The sequence below is a fragment of the Chlorocebus sabaeus genome, chromosome 28 (assembly GCF_047675955.1).
Source record: "Chlorocebus sabaeus isolate Y175 chromosome 28, mChlSab1.0.hap1, whole genome shotgun sequence".
Classification (NCBI taxonomy): Eukaryota; Metazoa; Chordata; class Mammalia; order Primates; family Cercopithecidae; genus Chlorocebus; species Chlorocebus sabaeus.
This window is the reverse complement of record NC_132931.1, coordinates 16,072,494-16,096,094: the sequence shown is the minus strand read 5'-3', so window position 1 is coordinate 16,096,094 and position 23,601 is coordinate 16,072,494. Positions and strand designations below refer to the sequence as shown.

The 23,601-nt window shown below is 58.3% G+C and overlaps 1 protein-coding gene across 1 annotated transcript; it reads left to right on the top strand.

The window, feature by feature from the left end:
• The first annotated feature begins 709 nt into the window (after positions 1-709).
• Positions 710-14,934, top strand: FSCN1 (fascin actin-bundling protein 1). Its single transcript, XM_008018773.3, has 5 exons — positions 710-1,672; positions 11,185-11,341; positions 11,425-11,546; positions 11,791-11,958; positions 13,574-14,934. Exons 1-5 carry the CDS (start codon positions 841-843, stop codon positions 13,774-13,776), a joined length of 1,482 nt encoding a protein of 493 aa, XP_008016964.1. The 5' UTR covers positions 710-840; the 3' UTR covers positions 13,777-14,934.
• The last annotated feature ends 8,667 nt before the right edge of the window (positions 14,935-23,601 follow it).

Here is a 23,601-nt window from a genome sequence, read left to right as displayed (position 1 = left end):
TGGCATCGCCAGCATTGGGAATGTGGGCCACTGACTCAGCCACTATCCCGGAGACCTATTTGGGCCACCTGGGGTGGGTGCCTGGGCCACAGGGAGGGGTCCGGTGGCCTTCAGGGCAGTGGCTGTGGGGCTGAAGCCTCAAGGAACCACATCTCTGCACAGGAGACCCAGGCTGCAGGGCCTCGGAGACAACCTAGTTGGGTGTGCTGGGGTCTGTGGGTCCCAGGTCCTGGCCTCACCGGGTCCCCACCGCGCTGTCAGCTTCCAGCCTGCTTCCCTCGTCTGCCTCTCGGCTCCTGAAAGGCTCTGTGCTCCAAGGCCACCTCCTCCAGGCGGCCCTCGGACCCCACCTCCGCTCAGTACCGATCTGCACCATGGTCTCTGGCTCTCCATCGTGACCTCAAACCTGGCTCGTCCTTGCTCCTAGCCAGGCTTGGGGTCAGGGGCGTCCGAGGTGAGGGACATCCGGAGAGGTTAGGTGGCTGGCGCGGGAAGCCGGGGTTGGGAGGGGTTGTGTCCTCAGGCGGCGGCGCTGCGGGGTGGGGCAAGGACACCGGTGGGGTGAGAGCCCCGGCGGGGCAGCAGCGGGGGCCGCAGCGCCCTGTCCCTCCGCCGGGGGCCCCCAGCCGCGCGGAGCCGGGGGCGGGGCAGGGGCGGGGCCTGGCGGCGCTGACGTCACCTCTCCTATAAAGCGGCCCGGGCGCCGCGGGCCCGGCTTTGTGGAGCGCTGCGGAGGGTGCGCGCCGGCCGCGGGTGCCGAACAAAGGAGCAGGGGCGCCGCCGCGGGGACCCGCCACCCAACTCCCGGGGCCGCTCCGCGGCCTCCCGTCCACCGCCACCATGACCGCCAACGGCACAGCCGAGGCGGTGCAGATCCAGTTCGGCCTCATCAACTGCGGCAACAAGTACCTGACGGCCGAGGCGTTCGGGTTCAAGGTGAACGCGTCGGCCAGCAGCCTGAAGAAGAAGCAGATCTGGACGCTGGAGCAGCCCCCGGACGAGGCGGGCAGCGCGGCCGTGTGCCTGCGCAGCCACCTGGGCCGCTACCTGGCGGCGGACAAGGACGGCAACGTGACCTGCGAGCGCGAGGTGCCCGGTCCCGACTGCCGCTTCCTCATCGTGGCGCACGACGACGGCCGCTGGTCGCTGCAGTCCGAGGCGCACCGGCGCTACTTCGGCGGCACCGAGGACCGCCTGTCGTGCTTCGCGCAGACGGTGTCCCCCGCCGAGAAGTGGAGCGTGCACATCGCCATGCACCCGCAGGTCAACATCTACAGCGTCACCCGTAAGCGCTACGCGCACCTGAGCGCGCGACCGGCCGACGAGATCGCCGTGGACCGCGACGTGCCCTGGGGCGTCGACTCGCTCATCACCCTCGCCTTCCAAGACCAGCGCTACAGTGTGCAGACCGCCGACCACCGCTTCCTGCGCCACGACGGGCGCTTGGTGGCGCGCCCCGAGCCGGCTACTGGCTACACGCTGGAGTTCCGCTCCGGCAAGGTGGCCTTCCGCGACTGCGAGGGCCGTTACCTGGCGCCGTCGGGGCCCAGCGGCACGCTCAAGGCGGGCAAGGCCACCAAGGTGGGCAAGGACGAGCTCTTTGCCCTGGAGCAGAGCTGCGCCCAGGTCGTGCTGCAGGCGGCCAACGAGAGGAACGTGTCCACGCGCCAGGGTGAGTGGGGACGCTGCCCCCGCCTCTCCCAGTCCGTGCACAAAGCGCACCCCACCCGCGCCCCTCCAACCTCCCGCCCTTTCTCGCCCGCGGCGCCGCTACGGTCCGGAGCACTGCCCAGTGCGCCCCCGCTAGGCACGCGGGCTACCCCGCCCGGAAGGGGCGAGGGGTGGGGCTTTGCTCATCCTCGGGCACCGCTGCCCACCTCCCACCCCGGGCTGGGGTCGTGGGCTCCCCTAGACTCCGCGGAGTCGCAACCGTACGTGCACCCTCCTAACGCCCCGGCCCAATCTCGGCTCTCCCCACGCGCGCTGATCCCTCGGATAGGCGGCCCCAGTTCTTGGGGAGCGGGCGCCCCTCGCCCATTTCCTCGTGCCCCTCCCCCAGCCGGCAGGCCTGAGGCCCGGGGGTCCGAGGCAAGGGTCACCACTCGCAGGGGCGCGCCTCCACCCCCACCGGCAGCCTTTCGCGGGCGAGATGGGGGAGGTTAGCCAGGCCTTTGATCCCAGCGGGGCGCGCCTCCACCTCCCCGTCTGCCCGGCCTTCCTCCACCTCCTCCCGCTGCCGGGCGGGGTCGGCCTCCGCTAGTGGGGGGGCGCGCGGGGTGTCTGCCCTTCCCCCCAGCCCCTCCTCCCGCGTCTGCCCCGCGCTCGAGGCCGCGGCCTTTGTGAGCAGGGGGGCGGGTCGCCTCGACTGGGTCCTCCCTCGCCCCCTTTGTCCTGCTCCATCTCTGCGGATGGGAAAACCAGATGCGGCGGGGCGGGGGAGGGGATAGGCTTTTGCGGGTCACCCCTGCAGAGAAGCCCCCCGCGCCGTCCCCGGGCCCAGAGCTCGGGTCCACAGTTTCCCCAGGAGGCGGTCTCCCTTCTCGCGCCGCGGTCCGGGAACGGCGTGGCGCGGATGGCGGCCCTCCAGGCACCCCGCCCTTCGCCCGCCGCGCGCGTCTCCGGGCCTGTGCGCTGAGCTCCGCTCTGCTGGCGACCGAGGGCGGCTTCAGCGCGAGCCAGGAGACCCCAGGCCAGCTAGCTTGGGAAGCCCCTACCCTCGGGTGAACCCATCCCTAGGGCCCTCGCCGGGAACAATTGACTGCAACTCGATCCGTCCCCTCCGGGGCCTCCTGCAGGCACGGCTATTTGCGACTGTGCGCCAGAAATGGGCGCCCCCTCTTTCCCTTCTTTCTCAGATTCTCCCCCAGGGGGTTTCTCTTCCTTTTGGCGTCCTCTTCCACTCTTGGCGGAGAAGCTGTTCCTTGCTTGCAGAGGCCCTGCGGGAGGGAGGGGCCTGGGGGGATCTTTTTCCCTGGATAGGAAGTCGGACCCCAGGCCTTGGAGATGGCTGGACGGGAGCCCAGTTTGGATCCTCATCCCTCCTCTTGGAAGGAGCCCTCCTGACGGCCCCCCTCTTGGCTGTGGGCTCTGCAGAAGAGAGAAAGACCCCCATGGCTGTAGGGGTGAGGGCGGAGGCCTGTGTGGGGTAATGTCCATTTTGTGCCTGAGGTTTGCTACCTTAAGCCCCAGAGAGGTGAAGCTGCTTGTCTCCGGTCACACAGCAAGTGACGCACAAGTAAGCAGCATGCAGAAGTGGGTGCATTTGGCTCCAGAAACCCCTTTTCCTATTGCCCACAGCTTAGGGCGGGCAGAGCTCCTCACTTGTTCAGCAGGCATTGAGCCCTACTGAGGGGAACTGCTGAGCCATGGTGACCGAGTGGGGTTCCCATTCTCTTGGGGACATTACAAAGTGTCAAGGAAAAGGCAGCGGGTACAGGGTATTAGATGGGTGAGTCCTTTCTGAGCAGGACATTTGAGCTGGCCTGAAGGATGAATAGAAGGTGGCAGGTATCAGGGGTGTGTGTGGACCGGCGTTGTAGGCAGTGGGTTTCGCCTGTGCAAAGGTGCTATGGCAGGAAGGTACACAGAAAGCCCAATGTGGCTGGGAGGAAGCTTGTGAGGTCGGGGGACCCTCGATGGGTGCTTGGTGCAGGGCTATGGTCCTTGCCTTGGGGTTGCAGCCACAGCCTCCTGTGGGGAAGAAGTTGCAGAAGTAGGTGGCCTTGGCCCTGGGGGGCAGGAAGGAGCGGAGAACCTGAGGGTGTTTTTGGCGAGCCTGGGCAGATACTCGCCTCTCCTGAGAAGCTTGCTGGGGGTGTCTGGGGTGTGATTCAGGCTGATAGGGTGGGAGGAACCAGACATTGCAGCCAGGAGAGGTGGTGGTGATAGCTCAGCCTGGAGTTTAAAGGCATGTGGAACCGGGGGGTGGGGGGACTTGGGGGCCGAGGCTGGGGCTCCTCTGGCCTCAGATCTTGGTGTCCTTATCTCGTTTCTATATGTCAGCCAACTCCTGGGGGGCTTTTGGGGAACTGGAGTCTGCAGGGGTGGGCGTGGGGGGCGTGTCTGCAGAGGCCATTTTGGACGGGCCTGCGTGGCAAGGGGGAGGTGTCTGCTTCCGACACACATGCTGGGAAACGCCAGCCAGGAAGGGGAGGATCCGGGCTTAGCTGGCAGGGGGATGTGAATCATCTCTGCAGGCCTGCACGGGCGGGCCCGGTGGGGGCAGGATGCTCCCCTTTGAAAAACGCTGTGACCTGCTTTTCAGCCTCAGTTTCCCCATCTGTAAAGTGTGCATTCCGGGTCTCCTCGGGCTGGCCCAGAGCTGCCCTGGGTAGGGCCTTTCAGCCCATCACACCAGAGGCTGGGTCGGCTGAGTGAGTGCTCCTTTGTTTTCCCACCACGCCCCGGGCTCCTCCCTGCTCCCCAGGATCCACACCTGATCCACACCTATCCTGGCCTCACCGCACTTCCTGCCTTCTCTCACATCTGTTCGTGTCCTCTCCCACTGACCTCCTTGCATCTGGGGCTCCATGCCAGGGATAGGACCTGTCCTCCCTGCTGGCTTGGGACATGCCCTCTCCCAGCCACTCCGAGGGTGGCTGACTGAGGAAGGGCTGGTCAAGCTGGGCGTTGCAGGATGTGTAAGAGTTCTCCCCATGAGGCAGGGCATTCCGAACCCAGTGAATGGCTTGTATAAGGATGCAGAGGCATTTGAAATGGCCAGGTGGTTGCAGGAGTCGACTGGAAAGCGGAGTGGTGAGGTGAAGCCACAGAACATTCCAGAACCCCTCTTCTAAATGAGATGGAGGGAGTGTCTGTTTTGAACAAACCAGGGGCCTCTGGGGACTAAGGCCTGGGGGTGGTGATGGGGACTAGAGGGTGTGAGGCAATCGGGGGTGCCCCTCTCAGCCACCATAGAGAGAATGGTTCAGAAGGCCGGGCACACTGGCTCTCACCTGTAATCCAAGCACTTTGGGAAGCCAAGGAGGGAGGATGGCTTCAGCCCAGGAGTTCAAGGCCAGCCTGGGCAACTTGGCAAAACCCCTGTCTACAAAAAATACAAAAAATTAGCCAGGCATGGTGATGCACGCCTGTCATCCCAGCTACTCAGGAGGCCGAGATGGGAGGATTGCTTGAGCCCAGGAGTTCGAGGCTGCAGTGAGCCGAGATCATGCCACTGCACTCCAGCCTGGGCAACAGAGCAAGACCCTGTCTCAAAAAAATTGTTTTGGCCCTGTGCAGTGGCTTATGTCTGTAGTCCCAGCACTTTGGGAGTCCGAGGCGGGCGGATCACCTGGAGGTCGGGAGTTTGAGACCAGCCTGACCAACATGGAGAAACCCCATCTCTACTAAAAATACAAAAATTAGCCGGGTGTGGTTGGCACATGCCTGTAATCCCAGCTACTCTGGAGGCTGAGGCAGGAGAATCGCTTGAACCCGGGAGGCGGAAGTTTTGGTGAGCTGAGATTGCACCATTGCACTCCAGCCTGGGCAAGAAGAGTGAAACTCCATCTCAAAAAAAAAAAAAACCACAACAAAAAAAGAAACTTTAAAATAAAATAATTTTTAACAAAAGTCAAAAAAAAAAAAAACAAAAAAAACACCAGAGAGGATGACTCAAAGGCTGGAAACAGGGAAGGCCACCGTGAGGGGAGGACAGGCAGGGGCCTAGACCTCTCTGGAAGGAGGCGGGAGAGGTACCCGTGGGCCCAGCACAGGAGACTCTTAATCTCCTGGCTCCTGGGGGCTTCTGTGGGCCTGTGACTCGGGATTTCTGTGCCTCTGTTGATGAAAAGAAAAATCCTGAAGAAAACCCTGTTCCCATAGTAACACAGCTCTAATTAGAGACTCCAAGGCCAAGTAAGGGCCTTGGAGCCAGGAGGGGCCCTGCTGGACTGGGGGGATGACTCCCCTTTCCCCCATCCCTCCCTGCTGGGGAGGGACCTGATGTCTACTTGGCACCAGGCCCCTAAATCCTTTCAACATCCTGGCAGAGTGAAGAGGCTGGGCCCTTTTGACAGGTGGGGAAACTGAGGAAAGGGGCAGGGAAGACACTCGCCCAAGGGTGCCTGGCCCCCGCGTGGTGGGTGCCTCACTGGCTGGCCTAGGCCTTTGCATCAAACCAGTTCCAGGATTGAACGCAACAGGCTGAAGGGGACTGAGTCGTGGTACAAATGGCGGCAATTGTGTGGCCCTGGGCCAGGCTGGGAAGCTCCCTTTCTTCTCTGGCCTGGGGCATGAGGTTAGTGTAAATTTCATGGAGTTGCCAGGAGGATTAAGGCCTGTGTGCATTCACACGTGGCCCCGTGGCTGCCCCCAGTTAAGCCCAGTGCAGCCATCGGAAGTCTCATTGAGAAGGAGCCTCCCGGCTTCCTGCGTTTGTTCCAGGTGGGCTGGTAAGCGCCCTGCTTATTTGCAAGGCTGTGTGAGGACGAGCCCTGTAAACCCTAGGACAAGGCTGTGCCAATGTGGTTTCTGTTCCACTGTCCGACCCCCCTTCTCCTTTTGCCCCTCTTTCTGGGGAACCTGGAGCCCCCGATGCCTTCTGTTTTTTTCTGCCGCTGGGGTGGACCTAGCACCTGTCCCTCCATCCTTTCTGCTGCTGGGGTTGGCCTGCAGGAGGCTGGCCTCTTACCTGGTCCCTAACTTCCCTCCGATCAGCGGACCCCCCCACGTGTTGGACAGGTGGTGCTGTGTAGCCCGCACAGGCCAGGGCCCACGCATTGGCTTTGAACAGAGCAGGGTGCAGCCCTTGCCTGTAGACATGCAGGCCCTTCTGAGCAGAATGAGGGGGCGGTGAGGGCAGCTGTGCGGGTGTGGCTGGCCTGACAGCTCCCTGCAGCCCTGCGGCTTCTGTGCAGTGGGGGTGGGGCGTGCCAGACCTTTGCAGGGCCTCTTAGCTGGTGGAGGGCTGAGCGAGCAGAGGCCGCAGCCCTCGTTGTGTTCCCTGGGGTGTGGCCTTAGGGTGGTCCTGGCACCCTGGGGACCCAGCACCTGCTCACCTCATCCTCCTCCCGTGCTTGGCTGGGGTGCGGTGGCTGAGCCAGTCGACCCAATGGAGTCCCAGGCAGTGGATGCTGTGGAGGAGACGGGCTATGGCCTTGAGGGGGCCCAGGGAACCTGGAAGGTGGGGCCCAAGGGGTTCTAAGAAGGGGCGAGCCAGGGTGTGAGGCCAGGGACCCATAGACAGGAGGGTGGGGCAGGGAGAGGGCGTGGCAAGAGGCCCACACACCACCTATCCAGAAAGCCAGCCGGACCCTTACTTCCTCTTGCTCTGTGACCTTAGGCAAGGACACGCCACCACCAGCCTCAGTCTCCCTCTTTGTGAAGTGGGATGCAGATCCCTGCCTGTGGTGCGGATGTGGGGATGCGTGGGTGCGTGAGGATACAGCAGGATGGGGAGGCCGGACACGGTGGCTTACCCCTGTAATCCCAGCATGCTGGGAGGCAAACCGGGAGGGGAATTGCTTGAATCCAGGAGTTTGAGCAACATAGCGAGACCACCCCCATCTCTACAGAATAATTTTAAAGTTAGCCAGGCATGGTGGCGAGTGCCTGTGGTCCCACCTACCGGGGAGGCTGAGGCAATAGGATTCCTTGACCAGGAGTTGGAGGCTGTAGAGAGCCGTGCTTGGGCCACTTGCACTCCAGCCTGGGCAACAGAGCAAGACCCTGTCTGGAAAAAAAAGAAAAAAAAGGAACTGAGGATGTGTCCTCTGGTGTGGGTTCCACCACCCCCAGCCTCCCTCTCCTGTGGGTGATGCCTGCCACCCACTGCTGGGGTCCCTGTGGCATAAAGGCGCCCAAACGAAGACATTCTCCAGCTCTGAGCCAGGCAGCCATACAGAGCCCAGCAGACGCCCCTGCTGCTGCAGTTCTTAGAATCCAGAGTGCGTGGGGAATGTGAATTTATGCTGCTGGAGCCAAACATCCCACCTCCAGGTTTTAGCTGGAGGAATCCACGTGGATATGCAAAAGCAATGGAGTTATAATGCATAGCAATTGTGGGCTGAGTGCGGTGGCTCACGCCTGTAATCCCAGCACTTTGGGAGGCTGAGGCGGGCAGATCATGAGGTCAGGAGATCAAGACCACCCCGGCTAACACAGTGAAACCCCGTCTCTACTAAAAAGACAAAAAAATTAGCCAGGTGTGGTGGCGGGCACCTGTAGTCCCAGCTACTCCGGAAGCTGAGGCAGGAGAATGGCGTGAACTCGAGAGGCGGAGGGCAGTGAGCCGAGATCACGCCACTGCACTCCAGCCTTGGGGACAGAATGAGACCCCAGATCAAAAAAAAAAAGAATAGCAATTGTGTGGCTAGGTGCGGTGGCTCACACCTGTAATCCCAGTGCTTTGGGAGGCCGAGGTGGGCAGATTACCTGAGATCAGGAGTTTGAGACCAGGCTGGTCAACATAGTGAAATTCCATCTCTACTCAAAATACAAAAAAATTATCTGGGCATAGTGGCTGGCACCTGTAATCCCAGCTACTCAGGAGAGCTGAGGCAGGAGAATTGCTTGAACCCAGGAGGCAGAGGTTTCAGTGAGCCAAGATTGTGCCATTGCACTCCAGCCTGGGCGACAGAGCGAGACTCTTTCTCAAAAAAAAGAATAGCAACTGCACCATAGTTTAGGGGAGCAAAACCTGAAAGGACCTTAAGTGTCCCGATGATAGAGATCCCTGGGGTCCTATTCTGAGACGGAGTCTTGCTCTGTCACCCAGGCTGGAGTGCAGTGGTGGATCTCAGCTCACTGCAGCCTCTGCCTCCTGGGTTCAAGCAATTCTACCTTAGCCTCCTGAGCAGCTGGGATTACAGGCGCCCGGCACCACACCCGGCTAATTTTTTTTGTATTTTTAGTAGAGACGAAGTTTCACCCTGTTGGCCAGGCTGGTCTCAAACACCTGACCTCGTGATCCATCCGCCTTGGCCTCCCCAAGTGCTGGGATTACAAGGGTGAGCCACCGCGCTCGGCCAGTCCCATTCGACTTTTTAGGGACACAGAAACATGTAAATATGCCATATAGAAAACGGTATGCAAATCCAGAGACAGAGGACATCTGTGCATGTTTCTTTTTTCTTTTTTTGAGATGGAGTCTCGTTCTGTCGCCCAGGATGGAGTACAGTGGCACAATCTCAGCTCACTGCAACCTCCGCCTCCCAGGTCCAAGTGATTCTCCTGCCTCAGCCTTCCAAGCCGCTGGCATTACCGGCACGTGCTCCACCACGCCCAGCCAATTTTTGTATTTGTAGTAGAGATGGGGGTTGCACCGTGTTGGCCAGGCTGGTCTAGAACTCCTGACCTCAGGTGATCCGCCTGCCTCAGCTTCCCAAAGTGCTGGGATTACAGGCGTGAGCTACCACGGCAGCCTGCATGTTCCGTATGTGTAAGAAAAAAACAGCTAGAAAGTTGTGTATTCACTGGCCGGGCACATGGTGGCTCGTGCCTGTAATCTCAGCACTTTGGGAGGCTGAGTTAGGAGGATCATGGGAGGCCAGGAGTTCAAGACCACCCTGGGCAACATAGCCAGATCCTGTCTCTACCAAATAGAAAAAAAATTAGCTTGATGTGGTGGTGTGTGCCTGTAGTCTCAGCTATTTGGGAGGCCGAGGTGGGATGATCATTAAGCCCAGGTAGTCAAGGCTGCAGTGAGCTACGATTGTGCCACTGCACTCCAACCTGGGCAACAGAGCAAGACCCTGTCTCGAAAAGAAACAAAGGTGTATTTGCCAGCACAGGGGTGTTCTGCAGTGCAGTGGGAAGGGGATATGTAGGACTTCATAGTTTCCTTTTTCCTGTTTGTTTTAGAGACAGGGTTTTAACAATTGTTTGTTTGTTTGTTTTTAGAAGTAGGGTCTTGCTAAGTTGCCCAGGCTGGTCTTGAACTCCTGGTCTCAAATGATCCTCCTGACTTGGCCTCCCAAAGTGCTGGGATTGCAGGCGTGAGCCACTGTACCTGGCCCTTTTATGAGTTTTCTAAAGGAAAGGAACACGTACCATTATGTCTTCTTCTTTTAACTTTTACATAAAAGCAGGAACAATAGCATGAACCCCCAGACACGGCCCCCCCACATGTGCTGTTCTGCTGGGCTGCAGCCCATTTGTCCTTTTCTATACCATTTTTGGTTGTATTTAAAGCAAATCCCTGACATCAGGGCATTTCATCCCAAAATACTTCCATCTGTGTTTCTAAAAAAATGAGGCCATTTTCTTATGTAACCACAACGTGATCAACAGTAATCAATCCTTCACGTCTAATTCTGGGCTGCATTAAGACCCTCCTGGTTGGCTCAAGAATGTCTTTCCTGCAGTGATTCTTGATCCTTTTTGGTTTTTTCGAGACAGGGTCTCATTCTGTCGCCCAGGCTGGAGTGCAGTGGTGCAATCACGGCTCACTGCAGCCTCAACCTCCTGCCTCAGCGATCCTCCTGCTTCAGCCTCCCAAGTAGCTGGCACCACAGGTGTGCACCACCACTCCCAGCTAATTAAAAAAAATAATTTGGGCCGGGCGCGGTGGCTCAAGCCTGTAATCCCAGCACTTTGGGAGGCCGAGACGGGCGGATCACGAGGTCAGCAGATCGAGACCATCCTGGCTAACACGGTGAAACCCCGTGTCTACTAGAAAATACAAAAAACTAGCCAGGCGAGGTGGCGGGTGCCTGTAGTCCCAGCTACTCGGGAGGCTAAGGCAGGAGAATGGCATGAACCCGGGAGGCGGAGCTTGCAGTGAGCTGAGATCCGGCCACTGCACTCCAGCCTGGGCGACAGAGCGACACTCCGTCTCAAAAAAATAAAAAATAAAAAATAATAATAATTTGTAGAGACGGGGGTCTTGCTCTGTTGCCCAGGCTGGTCTCGAACTCCTAGACTCAAGCAATCCTCCTGTCTTGGCCTCCCAAAGTGTTGAGATCACAGGCATGAGCCTCTGTCCCTGGCCCCATTATTTCTCTAACTGGAGGAAGTCACGTGGGAACAGATGTAGCTGGCCTTGGCCTCTCACCGGCCCTGCCTCCATTCCTGGGTGCTCTCTGATGCCTCTGATGTGTGCCACTGTAGGGTCTTGGCCACCTGCCCCACCCCGCCCCGTGGTGTTCCCTTGCATGTGTAGTTCTGTGAGTTCAGGGCTGTGGTCAGCCAGAACTAGGGGGTGCGGGGCCCCTGTACCAGCCCGAGGCCTCTTCTCCACAGGTATGGACCTGTCTGCCAATCAGGACGAGGAGACCGACCAGGAGACCTTCCAGCTGGAGATTGACCGCGACACCAAAAAGTGTGCCTTCCGTACCCACACGGGCAAGTACTGGACGCTGACGGCCACTGGGGGCGTGCAGTCCACCGCCTCCACCAAGTGAGTGCCCCACTCCCACCTGTCACCACGCCCCACCACCTTGCCTGGGCTATCCCGCCTGACCCTGTCCTGCCATCCCCCAGGAATGCCAGCTGCTACTTCGACATTGAGTGGCGTGACCGGCGCATCACACTGCGGGCGTCCAATGGCAAGTTTGTGACCTCCAAGAAGAATGGGCAGCTGGCCGCCTCGGTGGAGACAGCAGGTACCGCCAAAGCCCCAGTTCCCCGGAGCCGTCCTGGAGTCCTGGAGGGTCTGGCCGTGCCATGGTCACTTGGTAGCCCCAGTCAAGGCCTGCTCTGCGCTGGGCATCCCCCTGGACTGGCTCTGCAACTGTCCTACCCTGGGGCTGACTGCTGTGTGACCCCAGCTCCTGGCCCTCCCTCTCTGGTCACCCCAGCCCCCACCTCCTGCCAGGAGGCACACTGACTCCCCTCTTTCTGGGACAGGGGACTCAGAGCTCTTCCTCATGAAGCTCATCAACCGCCCCATCATCGTGTTCCGAGGGGAGCACGGCTTCATCGGCTGCCGCAAGGTCACGGGCACCCTGGACGCCAACCGCTCCAGCTATGACGTCTTCCAGCTGGAGTTCAACGATGGCGCTTACAACATCAAAGGCAGGTTCTCCTACAGGCAGCTGCTGGGCAGGGAACCCCTCGGTGGGGGCTGGGGTCTGGGCTGGGGTCAGGGCTGCGGGGAGCGCCCTCTGCACCCACACTTGACCCTGGCTTGGGTCAGGGCCATTCTGGGCCCTAAGGGGACAGGTGTCCAATGGCCACCAGGGGCTCGGCGATGCAAGCAGCCCCTTTCCCTCTTGTCTGTATGGTTGGGGGGACTTAGCTTGCCCATCTAACAGAGAGGTGGTGGTGGGGAGAGCAAGGGGGGGGGCAGGGCAGGGAGGGGGAGGGGGAGGAGAGCAGGGAGGGGGAGGACAGCAGGTGTGGGGTGGGGAGAGCAGGGAGGGGGAGGAGAGCAGGGATCAGGGAGGTTCTGGAAAGGATGTGCAGGGGAGGATGCGCCTCGGTTATGGGACTGGAGCCCCTTCCCGGGAGGACCCCCAATAACCCAGAGGTGCCTGTTAGGATTCAGAACATGGTTTTTTTGTTTGTTTGTTTTTTTGAGACTCACTCCCTCACCCAGGCTGGAGTGCAGTCGTGCGATCTCGGCTCACTGCAACCTCTGCCTCCTGGGTTCAAGTGATTCTCCTGCCTCAGCCTCCCGAGTAGCTGGGATTACAGGTGCGCGCCACCACACCCGGCTAATTTTTATATTTTTAAAATTTATTATTTATTTATTTGTTTTGAGACAGAGTGTTGCTCTGTCACCCAGGATGGAGTGCAGTGGTGTGATGTTGGCTCTCTGAAACCTCCGAGGCCTCCTGGGTTCAAGTGATTCTCCTGCCTTAGCCTCCTGAGTAGCTGGGACTATGCATGGGAGCCACCATGCCCAGCTAATTTTTGTATTTTTAGTAGAGACAGGTTTTACCGTGTTGGCCAGGCTGGTCTTAAATTCATGGCCTCAAGTGATCCGCCCACCTCAGCCTCCCACAGTACTGGGATTACAGGTGTGCACCACCACACCCGGCTAATTTTTTTTTTTTTTTGAGATGGAGTCTGGCTCTGTCGCCCAGGCTGGAGTGCAGTGACTGGATCTCAGCTCACTGCAAGCTCCGCCTCCCGGGTTCACGCCATTCTCCTGCCTCAGCCTCCTGAGTAGCTGGGACTACAGGCGCCCGCCACCTCACCCAGCTAGTTTTTTTGTATTTTTTAGTAGAGACGGGGTTTCACCGTATTCGCCAGGATGGTCTCGATTTCCTGACCTCGTGATCCGCCCGTCTCGGCCTCCCAAAGTGCTGGGATTACAGGCTTGAGCCACCGCGCCTGGCCTCACCCGGCTAATTTTTGTATTTTTAGTAGAGATGGAGTTTCACCATGTTGGCCAGGCTGGTCTCAAACTACTGACCTCGAGTGATCCGCCCACCTCAGCCTCCCAAAGTGCTGGGATGACAGTCGTGAGCCACCGTGGCCGGGCAGAACACGTTCTAGGACCCTCGTTCATGTGTCCATCACGGGCAGGAGGACGTGGGGGCCATAGGGACCCTGGCTCTCATTCCAGAGCCGGGACTGGAGGGTGGGGCATCACCCTTGGGAACACCCGTGCCCACCATCCGCTGTCCAGGGTGGGGGTGGGGAGCCTAGCTTTGGGCACCGCTTGATAGAGACCCCTCCCCAGACTCCACAGGCAAATACTGGACGGTGGGCAGTGACTCCGCGGTCACCAGCAGCGGCGACGCTCCTGTGGACTTCTTCTTCGAGTTCTGCGACTACAACAAGGTGGCCATCAAGGTGGGCGGGCGCTACCTGAAGGGTGACCATGCAGGGGTTCTGAAGGCCTCGGCAGAGACCGTGGACCCCGCCTCGCTCTGGGAGTACTAGGGCCTGCCCGCCCTTCCCCACCCCTGCCCACAAGGCGGCTCCTCCCAACCCTCCCTGCTAACCCCTTCTCCTCCAGGTGGGCTCCGGGGCGGGAGGCAAACCCCCTTGCCTTTCAAACTGGAAACCCCAGAGAAAACGGTGCCCCCACCTGTCGCCCCTATGGACTCCCCACTCTCCCCTCCGCCCGGGTTCCCTACTCCCCTCGGGTCAGCGGCTGCGGCCTGGCCCTGGGAGGCATTTCAGATGCCCCTGCCCTCTTGTCTGCCACAGGGCGTCTGGCACCTCTTTCTTCTGACCTCAGACGGCTCTGAGCCTTATTTCTCTGGAAGCGGCTAAAGGGTGGTTGGGAGCTGGGAGCCCTGGGCGTATAGTTTAACTGGAATCTCCTTCCCCTCCCGGCCACCTCCTCCCAGCCCCCTAGGAGCTGGGCACATGTCCCAAGCCTGTCAGTGGTTCTCCCTGATGCACTGTCGTGAAACCCCTGCTTGGGAAGGGAAGCCGTCGGGTGGGCTAGGACTGACCCTTGCTGTTTTTCTGGGTGGTGGCTGGAAACAGCCCCTCTCCCACGTGGCAGAGGCTCAGCCTGGCTCCCTGCCCCAGAGTGGCAGGGCGTGACAGCCACAGGGTCTGCCCGCTGCACGTTCTGCCAGGGGGGTGGAGGGGGAGGGGAGGGGTGTGGGGGCCGTCTTCCTCCTGTCTCTTTCCTTTCACCCTAGCCTGACTGGAAGCAGAAAATGACCAAATCAGTATTTTTTTTAATGAAATATTATTGCTGGAGGTGTCCCAGGCAAGCCTGGTTGTAGTAGTGAGTGATCTGGGGGGGGTCTCAGCACCCTCCCCAGGGGGTGCATCTCAGCCCCCTCTTTCCATCCTTCCTGTCCAGCCCCGGGCATGGGCTGTGGATGCCTGGGCCAGAGCCCCCGCTGTGATAGGTGCTCCCTGGGCCTCCTGGGGGGATGAAGCCAGGTGTCGCCCCCCTCGGGGAGCCCTGGGGTGAGCCGCTGGGGCCCCCCTGCTGCCAGCCTCCCCCCTCCCGACATGCATCTCACTCTGGGTGTCTTGGTCTTTTATTTTTTGTAAGTGTCATTTGTATAACTCTAAACGCCCATGATAGTAGCTTCAAACTGGAAATAGCGAAATAAAATAACTCAGTCTTCAGCCCCAGGCCGGCCTGTGTGTGTCTTGGGGCTGAGGTGGGTGGGAGGGCTGGCGGGACAGGTGGGCGCCCTGGCTCACCAGCTCAGTGCTGGGAGGGTGCGGTTGGAGGGAGGCCGTGGCCACAGTGGTTGCTCCGGAGGTTGTGGGCCCAGCACACCTCCTTAAGCGGGGGATGGGGCGCTGGGAGGGGTGGCCCGTGGGACCCCCAGAGCCACTAGGAGCAGTTCTGTGCTGAGAAGTGGCTGTGGCTCCTCGTAGGCCATGTCCACCATGCAGGGGGCCTCGGGGTGTCTGGGGGCTGCACACTGAATGTTTAGAAGGTGCAGCCCAGGGAATACTCAAACCAGGAGACCCCACGTTCTTCTCTAGTTGACATGTGCCCCTCGACTAGGGGACGTGGTGGTAGGGGCAGCTCCGCCCCACACTGCAAGGATCTGGGCCTTCCACGTCCCCAGACACAGCAGGCTGGGGTGCCCCTGGGGCTGGGAGATGCTGCCCGAGCCCCTTGGGGGATGACCGTGGAAAGATGGACCGGGCCGACCCTGGGTCTGAGCCAGTGCCTACGTTGGAACCAGCAGCCCTGGGGATATCTGGCAGATCAGAGGCTGAGGACTGTTTCCAGACTTTCCCAAGGCCACAGTCGGGGCGACCTAGGTTCTGAGCCTCCCTTTGCATCCTAGGCTTCAGGGGCTGGGCAGGGGCTTGTGGACCACGTGCAGCCTCATTCACTCTCAGGTGCCCCTAGGGGTAGCAGCTGCGCAAAGACAGGGGAGCAGCAGCAAGGCGCAGCCTGGAGCGGCGGGACGGGGTGCCCAGTCTTGCGCTGGGAAGGCAGTGATGGCGACGGAATTTGGGACACGTGGGGCGTTCCGGGGGCAGCCAGGGTGCTGCAGGCCGGACCCCCCCATTCCCCTGCCCCCCGACCACCGGCAGCAGAGGAAGCGCTGATTGGCTGCTGATGACGCAACTGGGAGGGCTGCGCTATGATAGGTGGTCCCTGGTGGTGGTGGGGGGCGGCAGTCTTGAGATTGGCAAGGGCAGGTGGCTGCCGCAGAGGGAAGTCGCAGAGGGAAGTCGGGGTCCTCTCAGCGAGGTTCCGGGTGCTACCCCCTCCCCTCTCCCATGAAAGCCAGGCTGGGAGCCAGAAAAATCTCAATGACGTGGAAGGGACAGATTAATCCTCCGGAACCAAACTCTTTGAGACCTGGGGAGGAGGGTGGGGGGCATTGGAGGGGGAGGGGAGGAGTCCGACTCATTTCTGCCCACGGAACTGACCTAGAATGACCCTAAGGTCCCCGGAGCCTCGGCTCCGGCTGATTCCGAATTCCATTCATTCTGCAAAATTTGGCGCCTACCACGTGGCCGAGATTTCTGAGGCTGCAGCCAATGAACACCATAGTCCGATGGGGGAGGCTGGAAGGGCCATTCACGAGATCTCTAGGGAGGAGGTGGTAGGAGCTGCCCAGCTGAAAGGGACAGGGGAATAACGGGGTGAGGGACCTGCCCAAGCCCTGCCCTTTGGGGGGAAGCCAGGCCAGGGGCCGGGGGCATCTCTGGGGTCCCAGGTGAGATGTGGGTCGAGGGAGCCGGGTCATGGTTCTCCAGACCCGCGTGGAGGCCACAAGCATCTTCCGGAGGAGCGGGGACCGGCAGACTCTGGGGCACCGGGGCTCCCCATCTCCTGACCTTTTCACACCTTCAGGTCCCTCCTGTCAGGACAGGTTCTGGAGCTCCCCGGGGCAGGGAGCCAGGGCAGTAGGTGCAGTTTCCGCTCCTGCCTGAGTCACCTTCGCTGTCAGCGACTGTTCATTCACAAGGGCGCGGCCCATCACACACACTCACACACACACTTGTGAACTTGCATGCACGCAGGCGTGTGCACACACATGTGAACCTGTGCAAAAAACCCCATGCACAGGCAGGTACACGTGCATGTAGGCGTGCACACACTCTCAGATGCAGGCCGACCAGCACCCAGGAATCTGTCTCCAGCCTACAGGGATTCAGCACTCAGGCTACCAGCCTCTGTCCCATGAGCCCCCATTCCTGGCAGTTCTCCTAGCTGGGTCGGGGGCCACCAGGGACCCCACACCCTGAGGTGGCTCCTCCACTAAGCCTGCCATGGGGTTGGGAGTCCCACCTCCCATTGCTCAGAAGGGGACACAGACTTGAGAGTTCCCAGTGAGTCAAGGCAAGTGCAGCTAGGGCTCTGAGATCCTTGTTGGGGTTCACTGTGATCCCCAAAGACCACAACTTAAGGGAAAACATTCAATTAAACTTGTTAGCGCAAAGAAAGGAGAGACTGGGCTGGGTGCAGTGGCTAAGGCCTGTAATTCCAGCTACTTAGGAAGCCCAGGCGGGAGGATTGCTTGAGCCCAGGAGGCTGAGGCTGCAGTGAGCTATGATGGCACCATTCTCTGCACTCCAGCCTGGGTGACAAAGCAAGACCCGGTTAAAGAAAAAAAAAAAAAGGGAAAAGAGGCCGGGTACAGTGGCTCACACCTGTAATCTATTAAAAATACAAAAATTAGCCAGGCGTGGTGGCAGGTGCCTGTAATCTCAGCTACTTGGGAGGCTGGGGCAGGAGAATCGCTTGAACCCAGGAGGCGGAGGTTGCATGAGCCGAGATTACACCACTGCACTCTAGCCTGGGCCACAGAGTGAGACTCTGTCTCCAAAAGAAAAGAAAAGAAAAAAGAAAGAAAGAAGAGACTGAGGCCGGGTGCGGTGGCTCAAGCCTGTAATCCCAGCACTTTGGGAGGCCGAGACGGGCGGATCACGAAGTCAGGAGATCGAGACCATCCTGGCTAACACAGTGAAACCCCGTCTCTACTAAAAAATACAAAAAACTAGCCGGGCGAGGTGGCAGGGGCCTGTAGTCCCAGCTACTCGGGAGGCTGAGGCAGGAGAATGGCGTAAACCTGGGAGGCGGAGCTTGCAGTGAGCTGAGATCCCGCCACTGCACTCCAGCCTGGGCGACAGAGCAAGACTCCGCCTCAAAAAAAAAAAAAAAAAAAAAAAGAAAGAAGAGACTGAGCTACATTGCCCAGTCCAGGCATGTGGGTAGTCTGGGTCTGGGGGACAGTGGGGCGTGCTCTGTGTCTTAGGGCCCCAGCCCTGGGTGCCCCCACTGCTGTCTGCTGTGGCCTCCTCACTTAGGAGGTCTCATTGGGAGGGACCCTGAGTCCTGCTGGGGTCTGTGGAGCTGTCACCAGCCCCAGGAGGACTCGGGCAGGTCCCTCTGGTGGGCGAGGCCTCTGAGCTTCCCAGTGTGTCTCCATGGGACACCCCCTGCAGACCTCCTGCCCCAGCTCAGCCCCTTCCAATTCATTATCGAGGGTGGGGGAGGGGACAGGAAGCCCCAGACTCAGCTGGGCCCATTTCCTCCAGGGCCACAGTGGCCTCTCCCAGAGTCACAGGGATGGGGACTGACCTCACTTTTTTTTTGTTTTTTTTGTTTTTTTGTTTTTTTTTTTGTTTTTTTTTTTTGGAGACGGAGTCTCGCTGTGTCACCCAGGCTGGAGTGCAGTGGCCAGATCTCAGCTCACTGCAAGCTCCGCCTCCCGGGTTTACGCCATTCTCCTGCCTCAGCCTCCGGAGTAGCTGGGACTACAGGCGCCCGCCACCATGCCGGCTAGTTTTTTGTATTTTTTTTTTTTAGTAGAGACGGGGTTTCACCATGTTAGCCAGGATGGTCTCGATCTCCTGACCTCGTGATCCACCCGCCTCGGCCTCCCAAAGTGCTGGGATTACAGGCTTGAGCCACCGCGCCCGGCCACTTTTTTTTTTGTTGTTGTTGTTGTTGAGACAGAGTCTCGCTCTGTCGCCCAGGCTGGAGTGCAGTGGCGCGATCTCGGCTCACTGCAAGTTCTGCCTCCCGGGTTCAGGCCATTTTCCTGCCTCAGCCTCCTGAGTAGCTGGGACCACAGGCGCCTGCCACCACGCCCGGCTAATTTTTTTTTTTTTTAAATATTTTTTTAGTAGAGATGGAGTTTCACCATGTTAGCCAGGATGGTCTCAATCTCCTGACCTGGTGATCTGCCCGCCTTGGCCTCCCAAAGTGCTGGGATGACAGGCGTGAACTACCGCGCCTGGCCTCTTTTTTTTTTTTTTTTTTTTTTTTTTGAGATGGAGTTTCACTATGTTGCTTTTTTTTTTTTTTTTTTTTCCTGGGAGGGAGTCTCACTCTGTTGCCCAGGCTGGAGTGCTGTGGCGCGATCTCAGCTCACTGCAACCTCCACCTCCCAGGTTCAAGCGATTCTCCTGCCTCAGCCTCCTGAGTAGCTGGGACTACAGGCGCCCGCCACCATGCCCGGCTAATTTTTGTGTTTTTTAGTAGAGATGGGGCGTCACCATATTGGCCTCCCAAAGTGCTGGGATTACAGGCGTGAGCCACCATGCCCGGCCCTGACCTCACCTTTTTTAAAAAGTCAAATACTTGGTGCTTGGAATCCCAGCACTTTGGGAGGCTGAGGCAGGAGAATTGCTTGAGCTCAGGAGTTTGAGACCAGTCTGGGCAACATGGTGAGACTCCTGTCTCTGTAAAAACTACAAAAATTAGTCAGGCATGGTGGTGCGTGTCTGTAGTCCCAGCTGCCCAGGAGGCTGAGGTGGGGGGATGGCTTGAGCCTGGAAGGTTGAGGCTGCAGTGAGCTGTGATTCCACCGCCGCACTCCAGCCTGGGCCACAGAGCGAGATGCTCTCTGAAAAATAAATAAATAAAATAAAATAAAATTAAAAGTCTAACACTTTTCTTTCAAACGATGGTTTTTGGGGCTCATCAGGTGCGTGAAGGTGGAAAGGGGGCCCGGCAGTGCCCATCTGGGCTCCTTGGGGACCCCGGCTTCCCTGGAGACCCTTGAGCAATGAGCGGTTGGTTGCCTGACCTCCCTGAGCGGGCTGTGGGCACTCAAGGTTGTCTGGATGGGGGAGGAGCTCTGAGACCCTTGAGGGCAGCAGAGGGAGAAGGGAACAGATGGAGTCAGACAGAGAGGCCTGGAGGGGTGGGGCGGGGCCCAGCATTTGGCATAAAACCCAAGCGCCTTAAGGGGGCCGTAGCTTAAACTGGGGGGAGGGGCCTCTGTGATGCGCAAATAATTAACACAAAAGCCTTCACCGTGCTCCCCTCCTCATCCCGGGACCCAGGTCTGACCCTCAGGAGGGGAGGAGGTGAGCAAGGGGGGAAACCCACCTTCCAGGGACCCCCAGCTAGTGCCAGGCACCCCCAGCTAGTGCCAGGCACCAGGCAAGTGTTCTAAAAGGCTTTATTAATATTATTGTTATTTGAAGAAACTAAGCTAATAAATAGGGTATAAAATCCAAGGGTACCCGGCCGGGCGCGGTGGCTCAAGCCTGTAATCCCAGCACTTTGGGAGGCCGAGACGGGCGGATCACGAGGTCAGGAGATCAAGACCATCCTGGCTAACACGGTGAAACCCCGTCTCTACTAAAAAATACAAAAAACTAGCCGGGCGAGGTGGCGGGCGCCTGTAGTCCCAGTTACTTGGGAGGCTGAGGCAGGAGAATGGCGTGAACCCGGGAGGCGGAGCTTGCAGTGGGCCGAGATTGCGCCACTGCACTCCAGCCTGGGCGACAGAGCGAGACTCTGTCTCAAAAAAAAAAAAAAAAAAAAAAATCAAAGGGTACCCACAGATATAAACAAAAATCCACAGCTGCCCCGGCCCCAGCCCTCTTTCCTTTGGAGGTAACTGTGTTAATGGTTTTTTATACCCCTCTGGACAATTTTTGTTTTTTGGGACGGAGTCTCGCTTTGTCGCCCAGGCAGTGCAGTGGTGCGATCTCGGCTCACTGCAACTTCTGCCTCCCTGGTTCAAATGATTCTCCTGCCTCAACCTCCTCAGTAGCTGGGACTACAGGAGCGCACCACCATGCCTGGCTAATTTTTTGTATCTTTAGTAGAGATGTTATCCATGTTATCATCACGTTATCCAGGATGGTCTCAACCTCCTGACCTCGTGATCCCCCTACCTCGGCCTCCCAAAGTGCTGGGATTACAGGCATGAGCCACCGCGCCCGGCCAAAATTTTATTTTATTTTATTTTATTTTTGAGGTGGAGTCTCCCTCTGTCGCCCAGGCTGCTGGAGTGCAGTGGTGTGATCTCGGCTCACTGCAAGCTCCGCCTCCCGGGTTCATGCCATTTGCCTGCCTCAGCATCCTGAGTAGCTGGAACCACAGGCGCCCACCACCACGCCCGGCTAATTTTTTGTATTTTTCTTTTTTTAGTAGAGACGGGGTTTCACCGTGTTAGCCAGGATGGTCTTGACCTCATGACCTCATGATCCGCCCACCTCAGCCTCCCAGAGTGATGGGATTACAGGTGTGAACCACTGAGCCCGGCCAAAATTGTTTTTAAATAGAGATGGGGTCAGGCTGGGCATGGTGGCTCACACCTCTAACCCCAGCACTTTGGAAGGCCGAGGTGGGCAGATCCCCTCATCAGGAGTTCGAGACCAGCCTGGCAAACACGGTGAAATCCCATCTCTACTAAAAATAATAAAATTAGGCAGGCGTGGTGGTGCATACCTGTAATCCCAGCTACGTGGAAGGCTGAGGCAGGAGAATCGCTTGCACCCAGGAGGCAGAAGCTGCAGTGAGCCAAGATTGCACCATTGCACTCCAGCCTGGGCAACAAGAAGTAAACTGTCTAAACAAACAAACAAACAAAATATATATAGAGAGAGACAGGGTCTTGTTATGTTGCCCAGGCTGGTCTTGAACTTCTGGGCTCAAGTGATCCTCCTCCTGCCTTGGCCTCCCAAAGTGGGTGGTGGGATTACAGATGTGAGCCACTGTGCCTAGCCCTTCCAGAATTATTTTATTTTATTTTATTTTTTTTTTGAGATGGAGTCTTGCTGTGTTGCCCAGGCTGGAGTGCAGTGGCGCGATCTTGGCTCACTGCAAGCTCTGCCTCCCAGGTTCACACCATTCTCCTTCCTCAGCCTCCCGAGTAGCTGGGACTATAGGCGCCTGCCACCACGCCCGGCCAATATATATATATATATATATATATATATTTTTACTAGAGACGGGGTTTCACTGTGTTATCCAGGATAGTCTTGATCTCCTGACCTCTTGATCCTCCCGCCTCAGCCTCCCAAAGTGCTGGGATTACAGGCATGAGCCACCGCACCTGGCCCTTTTTTTTTTTTCAGACTTCTAAGGAAAGCAACGCTAAGAAAATATATTTTTAATAAATTATTTGGCTGGGCACGCTGGCTCACGCCTGTAATCCCAACACTTTGGGAGGCTGAGGCGGATCACTTGAGGCCAGGAGTTTGAGATCAGCCTGGCTAACATGGTGAAACCCTGTCTCTACTAAAAATACAAAAAATTAGCCAGGCACGGTGGCAGGCGCCTGTAATCCCAGCTACTTGGGAGGCTGAAGCAGGAAAATCCCTTGAACCGGGGAGGCAGAGGTTTCAGTGAGCCAAGATCGAGCCACTGCACTCCAGTGTGGGTAACAGACTGAAACTGTGTCTCAAAACAAAAGCTTTGTTTGTTTTTGGACATGGGGTCTTGCTCTGTCCCCCAGGCTGCAGTACAATGGGACAGTCTCAATCTTGGCTCACTGAAACCTCAAACTCCTCGGCTCAAGTGATCCTCCTGCCTCAGTCCCTGGAGTAACGGGGACTACAGGTGCATGTCACAACACCTGGCTAATTTTTAATTTTTTTGTGTAGACAGGGTCTCGATACGTTGCCCAGGCTGTTCTCTACCACCTTCTGGGCTCAGAGATCTTCCTACCTCAGCCTCCCAAAACGCTGGGATTACAGGTGTGAGTCACCATGCCCGACCCTGACGGATACCTTCATGTTTATTTCTCACATTTCTTCTGGAACAAACATTTCCAGAGCATCCCAGACTCTGAACTGTGGCTGGAGACTGCAGCACAGAGTCAAATGGGCTTCCCGTCTTTCCCGGAGTCAGGCACTCTGGGAAATATGCCACAAGCAGGGAATTAACCCAAGACGGTCAGTCCCTCCAATGAGGAAAAGAGGCCGAGGGACTGCGCACGCCTCAGAGCCAGATGTGACAGAACCGGTGGGTTGCGGGGGCACTGAGCGCCTGGTGCTTCCTGCTGCCCCCTCCAGCTCTGGCAGTCCTCATCCTTGTCCTCCCCATCGGAAAGGAAGAGTCAGTTGTCTGTGGGATGTGCCAGTGTCCCCTGTTCTGAGGCTGGGCGGGCTGCGGAGTCCCAGACATGACTTGCTACCCACTACGGAGCCTCCTGGACTTAGTTCCAGGCTCTACCCGATCCTCTGAGGGCGCGGCTTCAAAGCCCTGCTTGGGCCTAAGGCCATCCCAGGGCAGTGACTGAGGGTAGACTGAGATATCCCTTAGGCACCAGTCTTAGGGTGCCTGGGCTGGGGGGCTTCAGCTCAGGCCCCCCAGTGCCCGTCCTTCGGGTGAGCAGGTTTCCGAAGCACCGGCCCTTTCTGACCTTACACCCCTGTGCGTCCTCACTGGGGCTCTGGGAAGGTGAAAGTTACACTAAGAACTGTGCCTATTGGCCGGGCGCGGTGGCTCAAGCCTGTAATCCCAGCACTTTGGGAGGCCGAGACGGGCGGATCACGAGGTCAGGAGATCGAGACCATCCTGGCTAACATGGTGAAACCCCGTCTCTACTAAAAAATACAAAAAACTAG

What these genes read in the sequence shown, in the direction of transcription:
- FSCN1 (XM_008018773.3), top strand. Translation starts at nt 841, where the DNA reads ATGACCGCCAACGGCACAGCCGAGGCGGTGCAGATCCAGTTCGGCCTC. An exon ending in GAACGTGTCCACGCGCCAGG is followed by an intron (nt 1,673 to 11,184) that starts GTGAGTGGGGAC and finishes TCTTCTCCACAG; the next exon opens with GTATGGACCTGTCTGCCAAT. An exon ending in TGGCGCTTACAACATCAAAG is followed by an intron (nt 11,959 to 13,573) that starts GCAGGTTCTCCT and finishes ACCCCTCCCCAG; the next exon opens with ACTCCACAGGCAAATACTGG.